At 55.1% G+C, this 17,616-nt stretch overlaps 3 protein-coding genes across 4 annotated transcripts; 2 read left to right on the top strand and 1 right to left on the bottom strand.

Moving 5' to 3' along the window:
* The first annotated feature begins 210 nt into the window (after nucleotides 1-210).
* On the top strand, nucleotides 211-1,126 carry LOC117436993 (cAMP-dependent protein kinase inhibitor beta-like). Its single transcript, XM_034069310.1, has 2 exons — nucleotides 211-355; nucleotides 1,044-1,126. The coding sequence occupies exons 1-2, from the start codon at nucleotides 211-213 to the stop codon at nucleotides 1,124-1,126; spliced, it is 228 nt and encodes a 75-aa protein (XP_033925201.1).
* Nucleotides 1,127-3,605: 2,479 nt separating this feature from the next.
* FABP3 (fatty acid binding protein 3) lies at nucleotides 3,606-6,588 on the top strand. Its single transcript, XM_034069238.1, has 4 exons — nucleotides 3,606-3,792; nucleotides 4,237-4,409; nucleotides 5,643-5,744; nucleotides 6,308-6,588. The coding sequence occupies exons 1-4, from the start codon at nucleotides 3,720-3,722 to the stop codon at nucleotides 6,359-6,361; spliced, it is 402 nt and encodes a 133-aa protein (XP_033925129.1). The 5' UTR covers nucleotides 3,606-3,719; the 3' UTR covers nucleotides 6,362-6,588.
* A 644-nt stretch (nucleotides 6,589-7,232) lies between these two features.
* ZCCHC17 (zinc finger CCHC-type containing 17) lies at nucleotides 7,233-17,460 on the bottom strand. 2 transcript variants are annotated; one of them, XM_034069324.1, is made up of 8 exons: nucleotides 17,355-17,460; nucleotides 16,896-17,027; nucleotides 16,464-16,521; nucleotides 15,942-16,042; nucleotides 15,318-15,409; nucleotides 14,196-14,296; nucleotides 13,115-13,263; nucleotides 7,233-7,894 (listed from the first exon to the last, which is right to left on the bottom strand). In XM_034069324.1, the coding sequence occupies exons 2-8, from the start codon at nucleotides 16,935-16,937 to the stop codon at nucleotides 7,703-7,705; spliced, it is 735 nt and encodes a 244-aa protein (XP_033925215.1). In that variant the 5' UTR covers nucleotides 16,938-17,027; nucleotides 17,355-17,460; the 3' UTR covers nucleotides 7,233-7,702. The 2 variants fall into 2 exon arrangements, with proteins under 2 accessions (XP_033925215.1, XP_033925216.1); XM_034069325.1 differs by having other exon boundaries at nucleotides 17,424-17,442.
* Between the last annotated feature and the right edge of the window lie 156 nt (nucleotides 17,461-17,616).

Here is a 17,616-nt window from a genome sequence, read left to right as displayed (position 1 = left end):
GGAGGAAGCACCAAGGCAGGGAGCAGAGCACGGGGGAAGCACAGCACCAGGCCAGGCTGGAGGGTGCCCGGTAAGGCTGCTGGGGATGGAGGGGTTGGAGGGACCCTGGTTCTCCATGACCATGGAATGGGTTGGATCGGGAGGGACCTCACAGCTCATCCTCGGTGCTCCAGGGGCTGATGGGCAGGGATGTGTCCCCACAGGGTTAACATGACCGAGGTGGAACCCGTGCTGGACTTCGCATCCTCCGGGAGGACAGGCAGGCGCAATGCTCTGCCTGACATCCTGGGCTCTCCGGCCGGGGTCAGCCCCTCCGACCTGCCCCTCAAGCTGGCAGAGATGTCCCTGAGTGCAGGTGGGTGATGAGGGCCATGGGGGATGGTGTGGGGAGGGCAGGAACTGAGGCTGCTCAGCATAGAACCACAGCCTGGGTTGGACTGAAGGGACCCTAAAGCTCCTCCAGCTCCAACCCCTGCCATGGGCAGGGACCCCTTCCATAGAGCAGCTGCTCCAAGCCCCTGTGTCCAACCTGGCCTTGAGCACTGCCAGGGATGGGGCAGCCACAGCTTCTCTGGGCACCCTGTGCCAGCGCCTCAGCACCCTCCCAGGGAACAGCTTCTGCCTAAGAGCTCAGCTCAGTCTCCCCTCTCTTGAGCAGGTTCAAGCCATTCCCCTTGGCCTGTCCCTACAGTCCCTGATGCAGAGTCCCTCTCCAGCATCCTTGTAGCCCCTTCAGACACTGGAAGCTGCTCTGAGCTCTCCACACAGCTTCTCTTCTCCAGGCTGAACAGCCCCAATGTTCTCAGCCTGGCTCCATACAGGAGCTGCTCCAGGCCCTGAGCATCCTTGTGGCCTCCTCTGGACTTGCTCCATCAGTTCCATGTCCTCGTTACATTGAACACAGCACAACCGGATGCAGGACCCAAGTGGTGTCTCCCCAGAGCACAGCAGAGGGGCAGGACCCCGCTCTGGGGTGCAGCCCAGCACACACACACACACACACATGGGTCACATCCTGCTCTCAGCCCTGCTCTCTCCCACAGGCAGCGCTCAGGAGATGCAGTCGCCCTCGGCGGAGGTGCCCCCTCCGCAGCCCCCCAGCCCCGAGCTGAAGGACACATCCTAACCCCGCTCCGGGGGGTCCATTGCTGACCAGCGGAGGAAGGAGGAGGCTGTGGAGCATCAGCCTGGCTTCCCTGGCACGGCCGGAGTCCGCTGGGTTCTCCTCGGTGCTGCCATCATCCCCCCGCCGTGGGGCGAGCATCGCACGGGGACCTGCCACGATGATTCCCAAAGGGCAATTCCCACCCGGGGCGAGGACTCGAGGGAGGAATGTGTTTGTCCTGGGACGGCAGAGCCGAGCGCAGGCGGCTCTGGGGGGGCAGGAGCAGCCTGCGGTGTCTCAGCTGAGTGTGGTGTTCACTGTGATGTTTTGGGTACCACCTCTGTCTCCTCGCCTGTTTACTGTGCGATGCGGGGGCCTTTCCAAGGGGGGGCACAACCCCAACATCCCCCCCCCAGCCCTGAGGCAAAGGCAGACAGCACCTTGCTGAGGGTGGTCCTTGCCCTATGTATGGGGGTCTTGGCTCCATGCACAGGAGGATGCTGGTGATGTGGGGGGGGAGGGAGGTGAGCAGGGTGATGTTGTTTAGAGCATCCCCCCTGTGCCAGAGCCACCCATGGGTGCCCATGCCCAGAGCCCTGGGATCCCCTTGTATTCCCTGCGGAAAACCCAGGAAGGGGAACAGCAGCAAACGGGTCCTGCGGTGCTTTGGAATAAGGGGTGTGAGATGGAGCCGGGATTTCCCAGGCTCTGCTCCCCAAAACTGGGTGGGATGGGGACCCCCGAGGGGATGGGAAGGACTTGGGAGGCTGGATCCTGCCCAGCCTGGGGTTTCCCGGTGGGAACCTGGAGCCAGGCAGAGCTCGCACATTGGGCTGGACCCATCTCCATCCCCATGGTCACCTATAGCTGTCGCTGTGGGACCAGCAAAGGAAGCCCAAAGCCCAGGTCCACTCTGGCCACCACTCTGAGGGTGAGCGGCTCAGGGACACTGGTGTGGGGCCACATGTGGGGTCACCGTGTCCAGCCAACGTGGACATGGCAACACGTGTGTGGGTTCATGTGTGTGTGCATGGGGGCCCCTGTTCATGGGTACCTGCACTCATGGGTGCCCCTGTGCATGGAGCACCCAAGTGTGAGCACCTTTGTGCATCCATGTGCATGGGTGTTGTGCACACAGTGTGCATGTGTGTGCATGGGTGACCATATGTATGGGTGCTCCTGCGGGTAGGTGTTCATGTGTGCATGGGTGTTCATGTGCATGGATTGCTATGTACATGTACACTCATGTGGATGGAGGTCCATGTGCATGGATGTCCATGTATATGGGTGCTGCCATGGGTGGGTGTCCATGTGCATGGGCATGCGTGTTAATGCACATGGGTGCTCATGTGTGTGCTGGGTCTCTGTGAGTATGGGTGCCCATGTGCACGGGTGCTCCCGTGGGTGAGTGTCCATGTGCATGGAGTGATGATGTGTATGGGTGCTCAAGCGTGTGTCTGTATGTCCATGTGTGTGGCTACCTATGTTCATGGGCATGCATGTGTGGGTGCCTGCGGGCATGGGTGTCCATGGACATGGAACGTGCTGTTGTACATGGGTATCCATGCATGTGGGTGCTCCTATAGGCAGGTATCCATGCATGTGCATCCGTGTGCATCCGTGTCCATGCGCAGGGGCAGGTGTGCACACACATGTTCATGTGCAGGGGTACTCATGTGCATTGGCACCCACATACGTGTTGTCCCTGTCATGGGTGTCCCTTCGGACGGGTGTTCTGTGCCCTACATGTGCTCATCCACATCCCATGGTCCCACTGCTGCAGGGGGTGGTTGGGGGGGGGAGCACACATGGGGCACCCCATGTCACCCACCCCACGGGGTCTGTCCCCATCTCCCCACTGCAATGGGTCCCATCACAGGCAGCGCGGTGGGAGGAGGCTGAACACGAGCTCCGGCTATTTTTGGGTGCCTGCAATGACACCTTGGGGCCGGAGAGAGGGAGGAGGTGTCCCCGGCCCCTCCCTCACCCCCTTCTGACCCCCCTGCCCCCAAAACTGGGGATCACACTGCAGCCATGGGGGTGAGGCCACCCCAGCCCCAAAGTGGGACCCCCCCAAGTGATGGGGATGGACAGACCCCACTGCCACCAGAGCCCGAAGCAAAAGGGGGCACACGGGGGACATGTGTGGGTCCCATGGCCGCCATTGTCCCCAGTGTCCCCCAGCAGCATCACTGGGGTCACACATGGAGCAGGGGTCCCCATGCCCCCCCCCCCCCCCCCCCCCACCTCAGCACACATCCCCCTAAGGGCACCACTGCCCCCCCCATCCCCACATCAAACAACCCCTCCTGGGGGCTCACCCCCCCCCTTCCCCATCACCCCCACTGGGGACCCATTGGGGCCCCGACCCTGCTCCGGACCCGCTGCCCCACGGCGCTGTGGGGCTGTGTGAGCCGGGGGGGGGGTTGTGGGGGGGTATTTCTGGAGCGGGTCTTGCTCTTTCCAATCATGTGATGGGGACGTTATTTAAGGCGGCGGCGCGGCCGGACGTGAGCTGCGGGTCGGGCGCTGCCGGAGCCGCTGCCCCAGCCCCGCTCCAGCCCCGCTCCAGTCCCGCACCAGTTCCGCACCAGTTCCGCACCAGTTCCCCACCATGGTGGATGCGTTCGTGGGCACCTGGAGGCTCGTGGAAACCACCAATTTCGATGAGTACATGAAGGCGTTGGGTGAGTACCGGGGGTTGGGGGGGGCTGGAGCCGGCATCGCCCTCGGCGTGGTTTGTATCCATATCCCCCCCCCATTATGCGCTGCTATGGGGGGTGGGTTATGAGGGGGTCGCGGGGGGAGGGGGCTGGGAGCTGCTCACCCCCCCCAATCTTCACCCCCCTAAATACACAGCACCTCTGTGCATCCCACATCACGAGTGGTCCATGAGGGGGTGACACTGGTGAACCCCCCCCGATGCACGGCGCTGGGCGCTGCAGTGGCTGCATTCCCAGCCCCTTTTCCCATTGTTCCTATCCCAGAGCCCTTCCCAAACAGGAAAACACTGGGGGTCGCCAGGAGCACGGGTGGGGAGTTTCGGGGCTCGCCCCCCCACAACCATGGGGTGATGCTGGGGGATGATGCTGCATCCTCCCTACACCCTCACCCTATCCCTGCGCCCTCAGGCGTGGGCTTTGCCACGCGGCAGGTGGCCGGGTTCACCAAGCCCACCACCATCATTGAGCTGGATGGGGACAAGGTGACAGTGAAGACCCAGAGCACCTTCAAGAACACGGAGATCAGCTTCAAGCTGGGCGAGGAGTTCGATGAGACCACAGCGGACGACAGGCACGTCAAGGTGAGCGCTGGGATCCATGGGATGCTGCACCACGCGGCTCTGGGGCTCCAGCCTTGCTGCCGAGGGAAGGATGGAGCCTCTTTGCTCCAGGGTTGGGGTTCAAACCCGGTCTCATTCATCCCGGTTTCGGCTGGGGTGTCCCGGGAGGGCAGGGAGGTTGTGCAAGGGCTGGGCTTGCTCAAGAGCAGGCAATGGGATGTGTGGGGTGGCAGCATTGTCCCTGCTCCAGGGCAGGGAGTGGGGCACAGAGCTGGGGTTGAGCCCCCTCTGGGCAGAGCTGCAGCAGGGATGGGGCAGTTGGATGATGCTGAACCCAATGGGGCTGTTTGTCCCCATGAGAGCAAACAAAACCACCTCAAGTAGGGTCCGAGCTCCTTCCGTGGCCTCTCCCCCCTGCACATTGTCCCTTGCAGCACTGCCCCTGCTGTTCCCTAGCTCCAGCAGCTGATCCCATGCACTATTACATACACTGTGCATGGGGCAGCCCCTGTGCCCCCCAGCCCAGGAGGCAGCTCTGGGTGTGGGGGGGCCGTGATTGAGGCTCATTGGTCACAAATCCCCTTCCCCAGCCCCAAAACAGCCCTGCAAGAGCAGGGCACGGAGTGAGGATGGGCTGAAATGGGATGGGTGCCAGGGGGATACAGGGCAGCAGATCCATGTCCAAAGCAGATCCATGTCCACAGCGGATCCCTGCTCACACTGGCTGGAGCTGGTGGAAACTATGCTTGGAGCAGCATGTGACCGGCACCAGCCCCTGCCACAGCCCAGGACGTGCCCTTCGGGTGCTCCTCGGCTGGTGGCCAAAGGGCACAGGAGGCTGCCCGAGCCATGGGGCTGCATGGATGGGGCTGTGGGGCTGCCACGCTATGGGGCACCCGGATGTGTGGGTCCAGGGCTGTGGGGCCCTGTGCAAGAAGAGGTGCGCAGAGAGCCTGGGTGGGAACAGCACCATGGGGAGACCTGAGCCCTGGGGAGGAGGAACCAGAGCCATGGGGGGACCCAGTGTGGGGCACAGGGCAGGATGTGGCCCTGGCACAGCCCCAGGCTCACGGTAACCTTGGCAGCGGCAGGGTTTGGGTGCTGAGCTCCACCTGGAGCGCAGGTGGTTACTGGGTCAGCCCCTCCAAAACCCTTCCCAGGCCCTTTTGGTTCGGATCAGAGCCCTGGTTCCATCCCTGATACATCCCTTAGTACCTGCCCTTGGTAATGGTGGGTCTTGTTCTCTCCCCTCAGTCCTTGGTCACGCTGGATGGAGGCAAACTGGTCCATGTGCAGAAGTGGGATGGGAAGGAGACATCACTGGTGCGGGAGCTGAAGGACGGGAAGTTAATCCTGGTAAGGAAATAGGAATGGTTTGAAAGGAGAACAAGTGATACTGGTGTTGAGAATGGGTGGATTAGTGGGAAAACCAGGGAGAAAAACTGCTTTGGGGATATAGGAAGCAAAATTGTGATGTATAATGTATTTAATAGCCATGATGGGAATGGTGTGAGGTAAGGGATGCACTCATGCTTTAAAAAAGACGGGGAGTGTTGCTATGGAAAACCTGGAGAGGGGCTTGGGACAAGGGATGTAGGGACAGGCCAAGGGGAATGGCTTGAACCTGCCAAAGGGGAGACTGAGCTGAACTCTTAGGCAGAAGCTGTTCCCTGTGAGGGTGCTGAGGCGCTGGCACAGGGTGCCCAGAGAAGCTGTGGCTGCCCCATCCCTGGCAGTGCTCAAGGCCAGGTTGGACACAGGGGCTTGGAGCAGCTGCTCCAGTGGAAGGGGTTGGGGTTGGAGCTGGAGGAGCTTTAAGGTCCCTTCAACCCAAGCCAGGCTGGGGCTCCATGCAGAAGGGCTCAGGCCAGGCAGGAGCTGCCCCAGCAGCACAACTAACACCCCCTTTCTACCCCCAGACTCTCACCATGGGCAATGTCGTGTCCACCCGCACCTACGAGAAGGCCACATAGATGCCATCCATCCCCAGCTCCCTGTCACCTGGTGCCACATTCACCCCCCCCAACACGCCTCAGCCCCACAGCGGGGTCCTGGAGCCTGTCACACCATGGGGCCACCCGCTGCCCCCTTCCCCATCGCTCGGGGGCTGCTGGGGCCGCTCTTGTGGGTCAGGCCTTTTATTTTTTATTGGTAATGGGAAAATGCCATGTGAAGGATGAATAAAGGTCTCATTGTTACAGCTCCAGGAGCAGCGCTTTGGGAACAGGGGGGATTGGCTCGGGCTCACCTGCAGGCTCCAGCTGTGGGGAATGGGGGGATTAAACCAGCCCTGGTACTGATGGGGTTAAGGAGGCTCAATCCCTATAGTGGCCTCAGCCTGTTCTCTTGAGCTGTGGGAAGCAGAGGGGGTCACGGATAGAAATGTGCTTCTCCAGAGGGAATATTGGGTTTATTCCCACTGCCACTCTGGCATCGCTCCTCCAGGCTCCCAGCATGTGTCATCGCAGCAAGAGCCCTCATTCCACAACCCCAAAGCTGTGCCAAGACAGGGACTGAGGCCACCAGCACCTCAGGTGTGGGTTTGGGAAGGAACCAGCCCCAAAGGGGGCTTGGCTGTGGGGAAGCAGGGGGAGAAGCACCAGCAGAAGGAGCAGCTGCCCTGTGCCCTGCCATGCCAATGGCTGAGCTCCATCCAGCTCCATTCCCACCTCCGTGGGAGCAACAGCTCCCATGTGCACATCTGCCTGGCTGGGACACACAGGGGACCTACCAACCCCTTTAATACAAGCCTCACCCCCTCCCACACCCCTACCCCGACTCTTTCTCTGCCCAAGACCAAGTGTAGAACACATACACAGGACAAGAGCAGGTACAAAGTGCAGCTGGAGGTTGGGGAGAGGTTTATTTTCCATCCCTTACCATGGTGCCAACACACCACAGTTAATGTTTACTTAAAACACCTCCATTCACCTCTTTGCTCCTTACTTTTCCACTCCCAATGTTTGCAGCCAACACGAGTGAGGCCAGGGGAGGGTTTAAGCCTAAAGCCAAGAGGCACTGCACTGGGAGGACACAGGACACACGGCTGAGCTGCTCCACCTTTCACAGACAATGAATGAGCAGCACCAGTGGACAGGAGGCTGCAGCCAGGCCTGGTGCTGAGGAAGGGGTGTATGGAGATCACTCTGAGGTGAGCACTGTGGTACACAGCTCCCACTGGAAAGGCATCGGGAAGAGCATCCCAAAACGGATGGAGGCGATCCCATGGTGGCTGTGTGGTTCAGTTCTGCTCACGCCTCGTGGTGCACACATCAGGGGCTCACACTGCTGGTACCCCACCAGCCTGCTCAGCCTCAGGCCTTCTTCTTGTGCTTCTTCTGCTTCTTCTTCTTCTTCTGGGCCTTGCTGCCCTTTCTCGAGTGCTTTCTCCTCTTGCTGGCTGGCTGAGCCCCATCACTGTCTGAGTCTGAGCTGTCTGAAGCTGATGAGGATGAGGAGGAGGAGGAAGAGGGCTGATGCTTGCGCTTCTTTCTCTTCTTCTTCTCCTAGAAAGCAAAGAACAAGTTAAGGTTGGAAGCCTGTCACCTCTGCTCACCGGGGCAGTGAGACACACTGCAATGAGCCCTGTGACAAGCTGTGACAGGGGCAAGCCCATTCCTACCTGGGATGTGCTCTCAGCTCTGACCCATGAGGCTGGATTCAGCTACTGCTCTGTCCAAGCTGCAGTGAGCGGAGGAGGGTGTCAGGGTGTAAATCCCAGCCTGAAAACTGTTAGTTGGGTCACAAGAAGGGAGCCCCTGCTCCACAGGCAGAGCCTGCTCTGTTATTTGAGGCTCTTGCTAACAGACGTTGGCAGGATGCAGCTGTTTGGCCAACAGAACGGGTCTGTACAGCAGCCACATGGGCGTGAGCACCATCCCCACATCTCCAGCAGCCCCAGAGCAGGCAGTGCAATGTGCAGACGTGCTGGAGCACTCCCAACACACCCTTCCCCTTTCGGGAAAGCCCAAGCCCAAGCAGTGCCAGTCAGAGGCTCCCTGGGGCCAGGGTTTTGTGCAAGCCCTTGCACAACCTCCAGGCAGATTGCATAGTCTCCCCCTTGCCCAGCACAGCAGCACTGAGCCTCTGGGCCATACTTCTGCAAAGCCCTGAAGCAAAAGATAAGCAGAGCTCAAGAAATGAGGTTTAGATGCAGGATGAGAATGGCTGGTGCTGCAATAAAGCTCCTGAGGAAGCTGGAAGTGGATCTAAACCCTCCATGTGGAGGCATCTGACTCCCAGGTGGAGATTACTCCAAGAGGAGCACCATGGTACACATCTCCCACTGGAATGGCATCAGGCAGAGCATCCCAAAGCAGATAAAGGCTATTTAATGGTGCAGCACTGCAAGTTGTGGGTATCTGATTAGCAAACAGGACTGGGGAGAGGATCTGAGCTTTAAGGCCCCTTCCAACACAAACCATTTCATGATTCAGTGCAAACTGGTGGCAGACCTTTACCCTCCATGGCCAGCCCTGCGCTCATCTGGTGGTGCTGGAGCAGGTGGAAATAGCTGCCCACCCCAATCATTCTGGGCTGCTCAGGTCTCTCGTGTATCTGGCTCTTTGCCACTGTTCCCTCCCGTAATCACGGGTTCCTTCTGTCTCCCTTGGCTTAGCTCCTGAGGGCTGTGGTGTGCTCAGCCAAGGAGGTGACTTCCCTGAGGACTCCTTGTCCTGGGACTGGTGTAACTGTGCCCTTGGACTTGCTTCTTTCTGCTTGTGAAATGAGGGCACGGCCCCAGCATCCCTGCCAAGGCAGAGGTCATACAGCAAACCTCTCCCAGTAACACTCTGCAAGCCCAAGGATACCCTTGAGGTTGTTGGGGACACTGTTGGCAAGGAAAGGAAGCAGAGTTCTTGGCTTGGGGCTCTAGGCTTCTCCCATTACGCTCTGCTCTGCAGGGGAATGTAGAACATGGGTGCATTTTATGTTTGGGACTGGGTTCTGCTTCCCAAAACCTGTGCAGGGCCCTGCTCTGAACATCCCTCATCATTCACCCTCTTGCAGTTAGAGGTGGTGGGAAGCTTGGCTTTCCATCTGCCTTACCAAGGCTTTTCCTGGTGTAGTGATCAGAGAATCACAGTGGTTAGCAGTGAGGGACCACAAAAAGGAAAGGAGGGAGGCAGCAGCTTATTTAACATGAGACAGAGCAACTCCTTTAGGGAGGTGGAAGAGCAGAGGTGAGTTCACACCACACCTAACAGACCCCTGGCAGGGAACAGGTTTGTGCAGTTCCACAACAGCACCATGGTCATGGATACCACCAAAACTGGAGTGTCTGCATTTTATCATGAGACAAGACCACATTACAAAGTCCCCCACCCCAGATGCAGGGCAGAAGGAAGCTGTAACAGTCTTTAGAAGAGGCTGGTAAAGAGTTAAATCTTCCAGAGAAAGGGATGCAGCAAGGAGAACTTTCTCAAGCTTTTCCAGCCTGTGCACATGGTGAGAAAGTTTGACAAGACCTCAGCAAGGGAGAGAGTTCCATTCCGGAGCTTGGGAAACTTCTTCACCATGGGAAGGCTGAAGACAGGACAGGATGTCACACGCCTTTCCTTCGGGACTACAGGGGGAATGGAAGGACACACGTGGACATTGTGCACGCTGAAAAAACCAACCCATTCCCTGTCCCCTTTCAAGGGACTTCTTACAGGCAAAGTGCTCACAGCAGCACAGGGAAAGCCTTTTCTGTGCAGCAATGGAAGCACCGCAGCGCATGAGTGTGAGCTGGGCTATGGATACTGCAGGGAGCAAACCAGCAGGCAAGGGGGTAAAGGGGTCCTAACAGGAAAGCTGGAGAGGGGCTTTGGACAACTATTCTATGAATAGCAGCAGTGTCAGGATCCAGCCCAGCTGGACCAGGACTGCAGGGGGGGGTCTGCCCATCCCACAGCAGAGGGGCAGGATCATTTACATTTAAAAAGCTGGAATTAAAGGGGACCCCAACACCCATCAGGCTCTCTCCAGCCCTTTGCAAGGCAAGGTGCCTCAAGCTATGCTTAGAGAACGTTCCAGCAGTTCATTCCTTGTAAAGGTATTTGAGATAAGACAGGAGTGTCCAGAGCTCTCCAAAGCATTTACACATTTTGGAGCTATGGCCTCATTCAGAGACTTTATGCCTGCGTCCTTGTGAAAAACTGGGATGGATTTCCAGGTATCTCTCTCTGTGCATCTCCAAAGGTGCCAGTGATGCTTCTGGGAGGGTTTATACTTAACAAGAACAAGCAAAAATGCAGAACTCCACCCCCAACCATTTAATTCCAAACAAGAATCTGAAGGCATTAGTGCACCCTGTGCTGAAGGTCCAGTCAGAATGAATGTGATGAACAGAACCCACTCTATGGCACTGATAAATGCAGAGTTCAGGGAAGTACAGAGGACAGTAAGAAAACAGCACAATGTGTGAGAGCAGGGCCCTAAGCTAATGCCATGTAAGAACTGGTAAAACGAGCACCAGCCACAAGGGAGAATGGGCTGAGGCTTGATGAGCCACAGGTCACTGAGCAAACAACAAAGAGAGGTGTGGTTTTGACATGAAGAAACATCTGCAAGGAGAATGCCTGCAAGCCTTTTCCAGGTGGGAGGAGGAGCAGCAAGTCTGCCCAGAAGGCATCACAGGTCCCGTTTACTACAGTTCCAACAACCATCTCCAAACTACTCCAGGGGTGAGTCAATCAATGGATATGTGAGCAGAAGATGGGAGGCTTTGCAGAAGTTAAACTAAAGGGGTTACTCCTACAGTTGACACAGGGGATCTGCTCTTGAAAGACAAGGGAAGGAAGAGGAATGGGCAGGGTTCGTGTCTCTCAGCACCCCTGCCTCCCACACCAGCTCAGCATAGTCCTGCTGCTGGTTCCCATGGGAGCTAATTCACCCTGGGACCCAAGGAGTACAGTGAAAGGACAGAGCCATGTGCTGCTGGAGCCAGGCTGAGAGCTGGGCTGGTTCTTAAGGGGAGACCTGAGAGCAGCTCCAGTGCCTAAATGGGCTGCAGGAAACCTGGAGAGGGGCTTGGGACAAGGGATGTAGGGACAGGCCAAGGGGAATGGCTTGAACCTGCCTGAGGGGAGACTGAGCTGAGCTCTTAGGCAAAAGTTCTTAGTTCCTCTAAGTGGAAGGTGTCCCTGTTTGTGGCAGGGGTTGGAACTGGAGGAGCTTTAAGGTCCCTCTCAACATGAACCATTTCATGATTCTATGAGGCCAGAGTACCTCTGTGGGGAGAGGAAAGAGCATGCAGAAACTGCAAGGAAAGATCAGATCAAGGAAGGCAAAAGTGTTGGTTTTGAGCAGCCAAAAGTGTTCATGCCTTTGCCATGACATTGAAGGGATATTGGTAAAGAGCAGTTCCCTGTCTACTCATCTGAAAATGAAACTCTACATTCATGTTACAGCACCGGATGGGATGAGACAACTTGCACTAGGTAGAATGAGCTATTTCTACTGTGTGTAATTCCCCCGGGGCTCCAGGCAAACAGGGAAGCACAAGGAGGCTCCCGGACGAGCTCACAGCAGGCACTCAAGACAACAAGGGAGCTATTCACATCGAGGATCCCACATCCTGCCTCTAGAAAGCTCAAAGCAGCACTGGAAAACATCAGAAAACTTTTGATCTCCTCCTTGAGAAGGGAAGAGGATCAAAGGAAGCAGCAGGATTGAGAGCAAAGCTGTTAATCCAACCCCCCCCCCCCCAAAAAAAAAAGCTATTAAATTCAGGATAGTGACCCAGATCTCTTGTAGTCTCTCAGCAGGGAGAGGCTCCACCAGGAATCCCCAGCCCACTGGAAAGGCACTGGTACAACAAGGAGCTGTTTGCACACCTCAGTGCCGCTTCTCCCCCCATAACATTTAAGTAACAGTTACACAAGCAGTGTTCCAGGCCAGGCTGGATGGGGCTTGGAGCAAACTGCTCTAGTGGAAGGTGTCCCTGCACATGGCAGGGGGTTGGAACTGGATGAGCTTTAAGGTCCCAGATTGAACAGCTCGGGATGGAACCAGGCAACAGGATCTACATTCAAGGGTGATCCTGTTGCTGCTACTGGATCCAGAGCAGCACTGGGCAAACAACTGCAAAATAGGCAGCAAATGAACACAAGCACACTGACCAGCTCCTGGTTTGGATTCAGGCTTCCCCTATGTTTTATACCAGCTCTAAAGCAGAGCTCAAACACTGGATGGAAAAGGTCTCTTATCTCTTGACATTTTCCCATGGACAAGAATTGCTGCAGAGCCTGAAGTGGAGCGTGCTACCTGTGCAAACACAACTGGTGCTTTTCCCCCACCGTGGGGGCAGATAAGCCCAGAGCACATGGCACTGCCTGGGTCAGGCCACCCGCTGTAGGGGACAGCCAGTGCAGGTTAAAGACAGGGCATGGCAAGAGGGGAGAGAAGAGAGGATAAACTGGGAAATAGGTTCAGGGAACTGGAGCAATTTCCATAGAGCCTCACAAAAAGCAGGGTAAAAATAACCCTTTTCTCACTAAAATACCTTTTGAGGACTGCGTGTTACAGCACAAAACCACCTTAAAGATGGTGTAACAAGAATAAAGGCAGAAAGTATAAGAATTACCCAAAAGACTGCAGAGTTTGCTGCTTTGCTCTGAAACTGAGCCACCTCCTCAGCCCAGAATGGGCTGCTCACAGCCACGGGGCTGTAGCAACTCAGATGTAGTCACACAGGACAAACGTGTCTCATTATTCCAGGCCAGCAGCAGGGCACCTCGTACCTTTTTCCTTTTCTTTGAAGGCTCATCAGCCAGGCTGGTCTTTTTCTGTCTTTCATGTCCTGCTGCCACCACCTCCTCTTCCTCCTCTTCTGGAATGAGGCTGTATTTGGTACCTCCAGGCTGCACATAACACTCCTTAGCAAAATGACCTGGAAAAGAGTGTTTGAAGGAGAAAGCCACCTCTCTTTTACTGTTATTCTTTTGTTAAAACTCTATTTCAGACACCTGAAGCGCTGCCAATGATCAGCTTATTAAATCACAATCAGAGAACCCACGTTTTGACCCAGCCTCTCAGCTAGTTTAACATGCCCTGATTAAACAAGCCAGGAGTAAACACAACCCAGGTCATTCTGGAAAGATTAGTCAGGCAAAACACTAAGATGCTCTTGTCTGAACAGGGCAACTGGTAGAAACGTGTCTGTGCAGGGGCTTAAACAGGGAAGGTGGACGGGAAAGAGCAAATTGGTGTGACAGGCACCTGGTAATGAGGCCAAAGCCACAGGCAATGAGGAGAGCAGCTTGTTCTGCTTCAATCCTTTCTACTCTGGAGACATCAAAGTTGCCCTACACACAGTTGTAGTGGAAGCTGCATCTGCCCACCCCTTAGAGGGGACATCACTGTTAAAAACCAGACTGGAAACACACAGAATCCAGTTTAAAGTTTAGGGGATTCTTTAAAATGGTATTTCAAACACAGTTACCCACCACTGCAGAGAACCAGATTGCTACTAACCTTCTCCAGAACAGCACTAACTAGTTACCCTGTGGCTCTGTGGTGAAAGCACATGTGTATTTCTTCAACTGCCAAACTAGAACAAGGCCTCATTAACAAGAGACATTAACACACATCTTGTGAGAAGGGATCCTGTATGGACCTGCAGGAAAGTTCTCTATAGGAAGCTCAAATGTGACTTCTATGGAATTTCAACCAAGTCTTCCCTTTTTGTAAGAGACAGAGAACAGAGCTCTCTAAGGCCTGTGGATGCAAAACTCAGCCCTTACATGCACCATAAGCAGGATGTGGATACAACCCAGCCTACAGGTCATTACCTAGCTGGAACAAGGCTGCCCATACACGTACCTTTGCAACCACACTTCTTGCACACGGTGTTCAGGACAGCTTCCAATGTGATCTTCTGACTCGTGTAGTCCCTGAATGTGCGTCTTCTCCTCTCATCCTGACTGGAAAGGGAAGGACAGTTCCATTTTCAATCCACTCTCATCTCTAAACAAATAGAGTTACATGGACACAACCTAAACACAGTGGTTTTCAAATGTTGCTCTAAAAGTCCCACTTGTAAAGCCAAATAATGGAGCTGAGCTCATGACAACACACCACATTCCTAACAGTGTACTGCCCATCATCATCTGCTTCTGAGGGGAACTGGGTGCTCTCTGCACAAAGCAGGCAAACACAGGGAGCTGCAGATATATCCTTTATGCTAACATCTTATTTGGTATGTGAACACACATCTGTAACTTGCCCAGTGTGAAAATAAAGTCATTTTGTTTTTTACAAGGTGCTCTGGACAAAGGCCTGTCCAAAGGATAAGGGGGAATGGCTTGAACCTGCCCGAGGGGAGACTGAGCTGAGCTCTTAGGCAGAAGCTGTTCCCTGTGAGGGTGCTGAGGCACTGGCACAGGGTGCCCAGAGAAGCTGTGGCTGCACCATCCCTGGCAGTGCTCAAGGCCAGGTTGGACACAGGGGCTTGGAGCAGCTGCTCCAGTGGAAGGGGTCCCTGCGCGTGGCAAGGGTGTGGGACTTGATGAGCTTTAAGGTCCCTTCCAATCCAGACCAGGCTGGGATCCTGAATTGCAAAAGATATCAAAAGACAAGAAAAGAGCTATAAAAGTAGATAAAGAAGCTCTGAAACACTCAATCAGTTACAATTTGATTTCCTAGTATGTGAAGTGAGACAAACACCCAGCTGGATCAACCTGTCCTTCCTGCACAAGTTAATGCCCACCATGACACAGGAATGAAAATCCTGCTGCAGTGTGAAGGGCTGGAACTTGCTGCAGCCTTTTCCAGCTCCTGCCTCTAGGCAGTGTAACCAAGGGATTGCCTTCAGCCAACCATCACCAGGCTGAGGCAGGGCCTCCCACCCTCCAAAGGAGAGGAACTCTAAAAGGGGTATGACAGGAGGACAAGGCAGAAGCAACCTGGCTGGTCTGTCAGATCCTGCTCAATAGATTTACCTACTCAAGGGAAACATTGTTTGGATCGAGGTCTTTTCCTGTGCCTTGGTTAACAACCTTCATGGAGAGGGAAAGCTTCAGCTTGTCATCCTTCATCTGAAAGAGAGGATTCATGACAACGTTGTTAACTAATGCCCTGTGTCTGGAGGCCTATTGAGAAGTCTGGTTAGCAATGAGCAGCACCACAAGGGTTACTGCACCAAAGTGCTTTTGTTCTGTCAGTCTGTAGCTGCATTTAGTATTGTAGCCAATAAACCTGTTTCTGTTCAGCAGCTACTTCAGTCATAAGACAAGCTCAAATATAGAATGACAGAATCACAGAATCTGCCAGGTTGGAAAAGAGCTTTAAAATCAAGTCCAACCATTCACCAGCACTGCCAGCACTAACCCAGGACACTCAGCTACGAGGTGTGTGAAGGCTTCCAGGGGATTTTAAGCCAAAAGCTTTGCTGAAGTCCCTGTTCTGCTGCAAGTCACCAAAGCCTTGTGCCCAAAGTCATGTCTGGAGGTAAAGAGAATTCGCCTGTGTGTAAAATAGAGGCCCTCAAATGCCAACACAGCACCAGAAACACAGCCCCTCAGTACAGCTCTCAGTGGGTTTGCACTGAGGAAACAAGAATGACCATACCTCTTTCCCAATGAGCTTCACCCACACTTTGTCTCCAACATCTACTATCTCCGAGGGTTTATCCACGCGGCAGGAGGACATGTGGGTCCTATGGACAAGGCCTGGGCATGGGTTTGGAAGAAAAGGAGAAAAATTAAGCCAAGTCTCCACTGATGCTCAGTTTTGCCCTCTAGACCTGCAGTCTGCCAAGTGGGCTGGATGCTCGTTTCATCTTCATGAAGCATTGAAGAACTCAGTTGGGCAACGCAGCAAACTGCAAGAGGTTACTGTAGTTTGCCCAATACCTTCAAATGATTCTCTAGAACATCCTGAAGGTACCAAAAAGCCTTCAGAGTCACTGCAGTATTCATTCAAGCTCACCATCAGATTACAAATACCTTCTGAGATAACCAGCTTCTTCCCAGTTTATTAAAAATACCTTTTTCCTGAACTTTGGCTAAAAACCAGTATGCCTTTAATGTCACAGACAACAGCTACACACCCAATGTGAGACCACAGCTGAGCAGAAGCACAGCAACAAACCTTGTTTCCTGCAGCCTGGGATTTTGATGAAGGCCCCATATTCTGTCACTGCAGCAACCTGGGGAGAAAAGCAACACTAAGCCCTTGACAAAACACCCACTTGCAAACCACAGCTTAGAGCAGGCAAGAAGAAGCCCACATGGTTCTCCTGCTTTCCTTCAGGTTTAGGTATCAGAGCAGGTTAGAGCAATGCTGGTTAAGTCGAGAGTGGGTACAGTCAGCCAAGCACTCCATGTGAGTCAGATGAGCACCTTGGGTATATGTACACATACATATTTATCACAGAATCAGCCTGGTTTGGGTTGGGAAGGGGCTTTAAGGCCCACCCAGCTCCAACCCCTTGCCACACACAGGGACACCTTCCACTAGACCAAGAGATGAAGGCGCCACAGCCTGCCCTTTCCTCAGGACCACAGGCAATGCCCTCAGTACCTCTCCCTGGAAGATGGAGTAGAGCTCAGGCAGCACCTCCATGGCTGCAGCCTTGTATTGTCCAGGTGAGCGTCACTCCTGCTGCCCCACAGCAGCTGAATTCACATCCATCACCGGGGGACAGGGAGGTCCCTAGAAAGAAACAGCTGATTAATACATGAAAGCACCTGCAGACACACTTATTTATAGACAACAGTGGGTGTTTCATTGCCTGGCTTGGCAGGGACTTTAAAGCTCATCCAGTTCCACTCAGTGCGCAGGAACACGGTCCATAGAGCAGCGTGCTCCGAGCCCGGCCTTGAGCACTGCCAGGGATGGGTCACCCACAGCTCCTCCGGGCACCAGCGCTCAGCACCCTCACAGGGAAGAGCTTCTTTATCCCCCTCCGGACCCTCCCGTGTTAGTTTATGCCCATCACCCCTTGTCCGATCGCTGCCCCGTGTGCTCCGTGGCTCTCACCGGGGCTGGGAGCCGAGGCCGGGCCCTGCCCAGACCCCACGGTGACGGCCGGTCCGTCAGCGCCCGCACCTCCTGCCCGCCGCCATCTTACTCCTCCACACACACCCCCCTCACCTTGAAGAACCTCCCACTCCTCCAATCCCCAGGCTCCATACTGCCGGGTGTCAGCTTTTATCCACTCAGCGTTGCCCATGTTAGGCGGCTCCCTCCCCATCAGCCAATCAGCGCACGGAACACGCCCCCCACCCTCAGCGCCTCTTAC

Source organism: Melopsittacus undulatus, chromosome 14 (genome assembly GCF_012275295.1).
Source record: "Melopsittacus undulatus isolate bMelUnd1 chromosome 14, bMelUnd1.mat.Z, whole genome shotgun sequence".
NCBI lineage: Eukaryota > Metazoa > Chordata > Aves > Psittaciformes > Psittaculidae > Melopsittacus > Melopsittacus undulatus.
Note: the sequence above shows the minus strand (reverse complement) of the source record. Positions and strands in the feature narration are given on the sequence as shown.